The 9,258-nt window shown below is 44.3% G+C and overlaps 1 protein-coding gene across 1 annotated transcript in view; it reads left to right on the top strand.

The window, feature by feature from the left end:
- The window catches only part of LOC103379644 (spondin-1-like), a 73,389-nt gene that overhangs the window by 55,639 nt on the left and 8,492 nt on the right, over positions 1-9,258 (top strand). The window contains exons 7-10 of the mRNA XM_025056313.1: positions 3,883-3,947; positions 5,044-5,245; positions 7,746-7,886; positions 8,576-8,651. Of these exons, the coding sequence (XP_024912081.1) occupies positions 3,883-3,947; positions 5,044-5,245; positions 7,746-7,886; positions 8,576-8,651 (484 nt within the window). The remainder of the gene's footprint in view (positions 1-3,882; positions 3,948-5,043; positions 5,246-7,745; positions 7,887-8,575; positions 8,652-9,258) is intronic.

Here is a 9,258-nt window from a genome sequence, read left to right as displayed (position 1 = left end):
GTGTAACACACGGTTTCAAGGTCGCAAACCTTAGGGTTTTTTGGTTTTTAAAATTTTTTTTTTTTTTTGTACAGATAACTAACATCATGTAAACATAGTTTGACACCGGAGTCAAATAACAGTAACCAGTAATCACTGTACTCATCTTTTTCAGTTGGCAAATTATGTTTAGGTGCATTACTGCCACCTACTGGGCTGGAGTGTATGCACACTGTCGTCATATTTTACCAGTTCATATTTTACCAGTTCAATTTTTTTACCAGTTCATATTTTACCAGTTCTACTTTTAATATTTACTTCTCTGTTTAAAGGACTATTTTTTTTTTTTTTTTTTCTCCCGGTGTGACTAAATTATTTCCAGCTGAGTTTATATGTTTTAAAGCTAAATGTTTTTATTATATTTCTCAGTATATTTTGTTCCATTAAATCTTGTTTCATTCCATTTTAATAACCACGTTATCGAGTGCACGTGAGAAAGAAGAAGAAGAAGAACAAACGTGCACTTCCTGTCACACTCCGACTGGACTCTGGAAGAACTGCACTCATTAAAACTAAGTATCGGTGCTAATGACCTGAGCCATAGAACCATTTTCTGTGAGGTAATTGCAGTCCCTTCTCAGTGACAGCGCACCCTGCAGTTCTTCTTAATTGCTGACAATTTCTCACCACCAGGGTCTTTTCTTAACCCCCCCCCCCAACCCCCCCGTTTCACTGGAAAGACCAGACTGTTGGTCTGGTTTTTACTCTGACCCTCTTTCACCATCGTGTCCATCCTCCAGGGTCAGTCAAAAAGTCCTGAGACACAGGTCTTGATTCCTGACAAACACAAAATAATTCAGGTTTTTTCTCGACGATTCATGCCATCAGGGGGCAGTGGTTAGTGGTTAAGGAAGCGGACTTGGGTCAGCTGCAACGAAGGTCGTAGTTGACGTCATTTCTGCGTCTGTCGCTAACATCATCGGGGACAGTTCTCCTCCTCAGCGGGCTAGCTGTTCCCACCATCGTCACCGCCGTCGTTGCGAGAGGAAACAGTCGTTGACGTCTCCATTAAACTTTTTCTCCTAATTGTTGTTTGGAGCGACGCAGAACGCTAACTCTGTCTTCATATGTTAATATGAAGCATTAGCATTTTAACACGCGTCGTCGGAGTACAAGCTGTGATGGTCCAGAGTGAGACCAGGAGGAGGAACACAGAGTCGAGACTTAACCAGGAACCAGTCTCTCTCTCTCTCTCTCTCTCTGTCTCTCTCTCTCTCTCTCTCTCTCTCTCCCACTTGCAATATATTAAATGTCAAATTATTGCAAATTTTATTATGATTTGCACGAAGCAGACTCGGGCTGGAGGAGTAGAGCGAGGGGTTGAGGGTCCGGCGGGCCCCGGCGCTTCACGTCCTCATCACAGGTGGAAGATAAATAACCTGTCGGGCCGAGGCGGCGCCGTGTCCACGTCTCTGCCAACTGACACTTGACAAACGAGTGAAGACCTGGCGATGGAACGCTGTTTGATTTGAACACGTTCAGCTGCAGGTGGTTCCAGTAGGTGGCAGGTGTTCCTGTCGGCGTCGACGCACCACTGCATTCTGGGAGTACAGTTCTTTATGTCCACACATGGACAGACGTAGACAGGACATCGTACTGTCGCTGTCTTCAACTTGATGTTTCCTGTTTCACTGTGAGAGCAGAGAAGTTTTCCTTCAGGCAGTGAAGGCATCGCCAACGTTACTCACACTTTATTTGGTAATAAATATTTGTCTTTTTTTAACTGCAAGAAATAAAAAAAATAATAAAAAAATAACAAGCACACACAACACCAAGTTAGCTGAGCAGTAGAACTGTGTCGGAGGAAACAAATGCCAAATGATTTACGAAGTAATAATTGCCGAAGGATAGCTGAAGGCTAACGCAGTGTTAGCCGTCGTCTGGAGAAAATCAGTGATTTTTAGTTCACGATCAGATAAAGATCGGTCAGAACTGCCCCGAGAATACGAACAGTTAGGGTTTCAAACCGTGGTGCAGGAGAAAAAAGGGTCGGGTGATAAAGTGAAGATGGGTTTTATATGACGAGTGGAGTGTGTGTGTGTGTGTGTGTGTGTGTGTGTTCCTTCAGGTTGACCTGAGCCGTGAATCTGTTCTGACGGTGTAACAGCGCCTCCGTCCTCTCATCCATCTGCTCCCTGCTCCTGGTGCCGCTCTAATTGCGTTAGCCCAGTGTTGATTTATTATTAGACACCGTTTCCCATCATCCTCGGCCTCAGGTCCCGTTATTAGACCCCACGTCTTGAGTTCTTTCCATGTAAAGACGAGAAACATCTGAGAAAAATTCAAACACTTTTTACTGGGTCGTTGGCAGGAAACGGTTCCTGGGCAGACGTCGTGCTGTTTCTTTGTCAACTCCAGGGTGGATTTGGTTCATTTTAATTTGACTAATTTGATCTGGTTTTTCCAGGAAGCCACATGGTTGGTGTTTCTGTGACGCGTGACTCGACCTGAAGGTCACATGGTCCATTTACGCATTTATACAATTTTCCAGTCATTTCTTTTTGAATTCTCTGACTTTTCTGTGAGTCAAATCACCGGTGAATCAGTACCAGAACAATGAAGAATAAACTGGTAGAAAAATGACAAGAATATCAGACAGGAAGTGATGACGTGACCGTGACTGAAGAAGAAGAAGAAGAACCTTTTTTCTTCTTCCTCCTCTTCTGCCTTGTCTCTACTTAAACATTGTTGCCTGTTTACATTCCTCCTCTTCCTCCTCCTGCTTCTCTTCTCCCTCTCTCCCCCCCGCCCCCCCCGTCTCCGTCTCTCCTCTCTGGTCTGAAGAACCTGGTGATAATGGAACCGGCCTCTAAACGCTGCTAAATCACCGTCATTTACTGCCATCACAGTAATTACTATAAACAAACAGAAACATTTGCACAAGATCTGCATCGGGATCGGTACCAGGAACAGCAGCTGGTGCTTTTAGCTTCTCCGTGAGGAAATGACCAGAGACGCGGGACGCGTAGGAAACTCCACTTCCCCCCCCCCCCCCCCGTCAAAGAGACAGCTCTGGTACTGTTTCTAGAAGTGTTTCTCTCTCAGTTCCTGGGTGAAGAACCAACAACCACAGAAGTTCCTGTCGTTAACGTTCACGTTCTAGTTTATAATCTGACGAACACGAACACGAACACGTCCTGATCAGTGCTGTGACGCCACAGCACCACCTGCAGGACAGGAACGGCACTGCTGTTTCTAAACCTGAAGTAAACAGTTGACAGACCTTCATTCAAAGAGTCGTTTTTCTGATCGGGTTTTTGGACCGACAACTCTGTGTGTGTGTGTGTGTGTGTGTGTGTGTGTGAGTGTGTGTGTGTGTGTGTAGTCTGAGGTCAAAGACAGCTCGGCCTCAGGCTGCTCTGAAGCAAAGATGGACAGTGTGACTCCTAAACCTGTTTTCTCCTGAATCACACACACACTCACTCACACACACACACACACACATACACACACTCTGCCCCAGGGAGGACGAAAGTCTTTCTCTGTGACTCTGGAACCTTCACTCATTCTGAAAAAGAAGGATTTTCTTTTTGGCTGAAACTGAAGCTCCTTCACACACACACACACACACACACACACACCCGTCTGAGTGTGTATGTGTGTGTGTGTGTTTCCAAAACAGATTATTTTTCAACATAAAAGGTAAAATATAAAAACTCATCAAACCAAATCCGTCCTCCTGCTGTGATGAGAATCAGGTTTTGTCCTTGATGACAGGAGTCTCCGTCGCTCACGTCTGTTCTCTGCCAACGCTTCTTTTTTTAGATCCTTTATAGTCATCAGTTTAATGACTGATCACTCTCTACCCCCCCCTCCTCTCTCGCCCTCTCTCTCTCTCCACAGGGTGATGAGGTTCTGACGGTCATTAAGACCAAGGCTCAGTGGCCGGCGTGGCAGCCCCTCAACCTGTGAGTATCACGTCAGGTCACTGACACTGATGGGAAATACACGCATTATATAGCCAGGGGTCAAAGGGTCAGAAGGTCAATGGATCGTCGGGTCAAAGGGTCGACTCAAGTTCAGACCTGGATCAGCCGCTCTGTCATTTTTATATTTTTCTTTCGATTATTTGGTGGTTAAAAAAAAACAAACTTGACTTCTGCCCCCTGGTGGATCATTTTGTTCTAGGACCAATGACGTAATTTGGCCAAACCTAGATATTGTGTTATTGGGTTTTCATTATCGGAGGAAAAAACTATTACGATTCTTACAGATATAATTATGCTAGCATCGGATCGATAATATCGGAGATCGATAATTGTCATTTAGTAACTAGTTTTATGATTATGTCTGGATCTGAAAATTAATTTTATATTGGTGAAAAGTTCAGTTTCAACAGTTCCAGTTCCTGCTGGATTCTTTTTTGATTCCTATTTTTTATGTTTAATAAACGTAGGACGCGTCCTGTGACAAAAAAAAAAACAGAAAAAAAACTAAAGTTAAAGTGAATCATGAAATCACATTTTTTTTTGTGTTTTATTTTCTATAATTACCAGAAGAAAATGTTTGATTAGAAAAGTTTTAATGAACTTTTCTCTTTCTATAATTACATTTTTTCGCACCGTAGAAATGTTCGAGTTTATTTTATTTAAAAAAAAACAGTCTTTAACACCTCAAGAATCACACGTTTTATTTAAAGACCAATTAGACAAGGTATCACACACACACTCACACACTCACACTCACACACACACACACACACACTCTGCGTAATTATTCAGAACGGTTCTGTCACATGCGCAGCAGCTAATCTCTGCCTTTAATTGGATATTTTTCTTGGTCTTAATTATACAGAGATTAACTGCGAGACACCGGGGTCAAAGGTGACATGTGACATCATCACTGCCCATGCTTTCTAATCATTACCTTTCCTCTGGACTATAACAAGACCAGAGCGGAGGAAAACATTTTCTCCAGAACTGTTTTAGTCTCCGGACCAACGTGATAAATCGGTTCCGTATTTCTGGTCAACTTCCTGTCTCTTCCTGCTGGTTGTGATTCCAGACGCGCCGCTCCGTCGGCTGAGTTCTCCGTGGACCGCAGCCGTCACCTCATGTCCTTCCTCACCATGCTGGGGCCCAGTCCGGACTGGAACGTGGGTCTGTCCGGAGAGGACCTGTGCACCAAGGAGTGTGGCTGGGTGCAGAGGCTGGTGACCGACCTGATTCCCTGGGACGCCGGAACCGACAGCGGAGTCACGTACGAGGTGAATTCTGACTGTGGGCGGAACCTGTGGGGGGAGGGGCGGGGTCAAAGGGGGCTAGGGGTGTAACGATGTACTCAACTCACGATACGATGTGATTCACGATCTTTTGTTTACGATACAATTCATAACGATTCTCTTATGATACAATTAATCACGATGTTTTGTTTGTTTACGATACGATTTATCAATACAATGCGATGCGATTCGCGATCTTTTGTTCATGATACGATTTGTCACTATTCTCTTATGATACAATTAATCGTGATGTTTTGTTTGTTTACGATTCAATTTTTCTAAATTTTTTCTTTATATAATTTATCAATATTTTTGCCTCCACTCCTTGATGCGTGACCCATTCATTATTTCAATCGATAAAAATTGTCTCGGGTTCGCATCGATTTTTAATCCATTCTTGGTTCATCGTTACGTCCGTAGTCGGGGGCAGAAGTTTGGTTGTGAACGCCAGATCCAACTGTTTGTTGGAAGTTTGACAGAAACTAAAAATGTCTGTGTGGGCCGTCAATCATCCTGGTCGTCAACCTGTTCAGGAGAAGACAACTGGACCGTCCAGGTTTGTAGAAGTCCGTCCAGTCCAGGGTTCTGTCTGTTTGGTCAGGAGGGAGAACTGTAGACAATAAAAAACCCTGCAGTTTTTTTTTTTATTTTTTGTTCTTACTTTTTTAATAATTCTTTTTTTTTTTTTTTATTCTTACTTTTTTTAATAATTCTTCTTCAAAGTTCTGCCGTTTTTCTCTCTTCTCCCTCCAGAGAAATTACGTTGTTTCTCGCTCAGGAAGTCGTTCTTTTTCATAAACATGCGCGCGGTGTTTGCCTTTATTGGATTAGCATTCTGTGCTACACCAGTAATTCCCAGGCTCCCGATGTTGGCTGTTTAACTTTGATTATTCTCACCAATCCTTGGGCGGCCGCGGCACAGACTCTCTGCCCTGCAGCGCGGTGGAGAACCAGGATACAGGAGCAGATGTTCTCCTGCAGGACATCCAACTAATTTACCACCAGAGTGCATCATTTATACAACGCTAATGTGGGGAAATGGGAATAGCCCCTCCTTCCACCCACACACAGATACCCCCTGTGGAACAGTCGCCCGTCTTCACTTGTAGCAAACACAAAGGCTGTTGAGCTTCTTCAGCCCCAGATTCACACTGAAACGTCTAGAGTTCTACCCCCGGGGAGTCGAGTGGTAAAAGCCCCCCCTGGTGTTTAAAGGAAACATTAAACAAAAACCCCAAAAAATGTCGATGTTGAGAGCAGCAGGTGTGTCTTCACCCGGGGGGTAAATTCACGTCGGCCCAGCGACTCCTGCAGCTCAGAAATGTTATCGATACATTTCTCTAACCTTTTCCTCCACAGCTGCAGTACTGGACCCGGTCCCTGCACAGAGAACCGATGATCTCTCTGTGTTTATATTTGTCGACCTCTGTATGTTTGTCAACAAGTTGTTGACCTTTGAAAACTGATGTAGGTTTTCAAAGGTCTGCGCCGGATCACAGACCTTTAGCGCTGATTTGCGCTCAACGCAACGCAAAAAACAACAGTGGTGGAAACTATGCTACCGTAGAACCGTGCTGGAGAAGCTAATTCAGCTGTTTGTTGTGCTACAGTTAGCCGTCTCCTCGTTTTTGTCTTTCTTTCTCGTTTTTCTTGCTTGTTTTTCCAATCTTTAATAAACAGGATCTAAAACTCAAAGGAACTCATGGGAGTTTCCATGGCAGTCTAGGCCTACTGTGCAGGGCTGGGCTGCGTAATTAGAAATTTGGATGAGCCAGATTTTCAAATGTTTTCTCAAAGTTGGGTCAGACATTTCTTTTGTCTATTTTCACAAAAACATTTGATTTTCTTTTCTCTTAAATTCAAAAAACAAACATGAAATGACCCTGAAACGCTCAGGTGGTCTGAACATTTTGAAACTTGACAAATTGAAGTGGTTCTGCTTTCTTTCAGTAAAAACAAAGTCTTATAAACAGTACCGTGTAGTTTCTGGTACCGTTCTGAACAGATTTGATCTTTTGTTCTCAAATTCAAAAAAGATCCTGTCGCTGTCGAAGATCAGAACATAAAATGTTTAAACTCCAGAATTGTCTGAACTGTTCGTCATCAATCCTGTCGGGTCCAACAGTATCTGCAGCAGACTGAAGTCTCTGTGATGACTCACCCGACTCCCCCATTCACAGACACCTGGGCGTGAGTGACAGCAGTGGGGAGAGAAGCCGACAGAAATACATTAGCTGTTGATGACAGAGAAACAAGAGGGAATTGAACCAGTGATCAGAGCGACAGGTACAGTCTTAGACGTAGAACCGTTCTAAACCCAGACCGCTCCCACAGCTCGGTCCACACGTCACCTCTGAGGTGGTTTTTTTTTTATCTTTTTCTTCTCATCTTGTGGCTGAAACTCAAACAATCGAGAACCGACAGGAACCGATCTGGTTCGATGACTTCCTCCTAAAACTCTTTCTTTATGTCACTGTCCCTCCAGTCACCCAACAAACCCGCCATCCCTCAGGAGAAGATCCGACCCCTGACCAGTTTGGACCATCCCCAGAGTCCATTCTATGACCCAGAGGGCGGAGCCATCAACCCGGTGGCGAGGCTGGTGGTAGAGCGCATCGCCAGGAAGGTCAGTTAAAAATCGATACGAATCTGGGAGAATTCTGAAATAAAAAATAAAACAAAAAGTCACTGGTCAAACCATGACACTACACACTCCAGTACAGTAGGTGGCAGTATGTTCCTAAAAACATTGGTTGTGACCCACTATTAAACCCAGACGTCAGGTCCCTACGTAGGCTAAGAGACGTTCAGGTGTTGGAACAGAACGTGGGAAGAACTTGTTCCTCAGACACCAACAGTTCTTTCCAGAGTTCCTTTAAAGAAAGGAACTCTTTCCAGTTCCTGACAGTTAACCAGGTCAATCAGAGCAGAACAGTTTGACCAGTTTGACCAGTTTGACCAGTTTGACTTTGAATCAGGGATTCAAACAAAAAAATCGCACTAAATCATATCGTATAAAACATGATAAATCGTATCGTAAACAGTTGGTACTGAAATACTCAGATCATCTGCCTGGTGACGTCTGATGGAAACATTCAGTCCCTCAGAGTTTTTTGGTTTTTTTTTTTTAAGCCCAAACTAAAGGTAACAAAACAACAAACTCGTTTGGTGGGAAATTACGGCCAATTTAGTCAAATTACAGTTTGATTTTCAGGAGATAATTATGTCGGTTTCTAAATGTCGGCGGCTCACAGGCTGATGTGTTATTGACAACCAAAACCCTGGCTCAGTGTGTGTGTGTGTGTGTGTTCACAGGGTGAACAGTGTAACGTGGTCCCAGACACCATCGACGACATCGTGGCTGATATCGGACAGGAGGAGAAGGACGAAGGTACCGTACGCTCCTCAGGTTCTACGAGTCCCTGTCACCAAACCAAACGACTTCCTTTTAAGTTCTCTGAACTCCGGCAGTTTCCTCAGATCACTGCCTTTGATAAACAGTCATCGTCCGCTGTGACGTCGGGACGTCCTCCGTCTGAGGGGACAGCGTTCTGGGACGAACGTGTCCACCAAAAAAAAAGAAGCCGTATCTGTGAAACATCAGCAACGTTTACACAAATCTATCCCAGAATCCTTCTGATTCCTTTCATCTGTCCAGACAAATGCTGACATAGTCCCATGAGTCCACAGCCCATCAAAGCTGTGGCCCGTGGCCCAGTTTGGGGTCAGAGTCTAAATCCCTGTAATCTCCCGTTGGAATTCCCCCGGTGTGAGGTCGAGATCATGTGATCGCCACAGAATAAAGATGGGAATCAGTTTCTGTCGTGGTGGTGACCATGTGATCCACGTGATCCAATCAGCCGTCGGTGAAAGAACGAGGCCACGTGAGGATTAACTGTGTTTTTGTCTCCGACTGTAATTATCCAGTCAGTTACAGAGGCTGGTTCTGCTGCGGTTCCACGTCTTTACCAGAGGTTTCTGAAAACGGAACGCTCTCC

The sequence above is a fragment of the Cynoglossus semilaevis genome, chromosome 6 (genome assembly GCF_000523025.1).
Source record: "Cynoglossus semilaevis isolate Cse_v1.0 chromosome 6, Cse_v1.0, whole genome shotgun sequence".
NCBI lineage: Eukaryota > Metazoa > Chordata > Actinopteri > Pleuronectiformes > Cynoglossidae > Cynoglossus > Cynoglossus semilaevis.
Note: the sequence above shows the minus strand (reverse complement) of the source record. Positions and strands in the feature narration are given on the sequence as shown.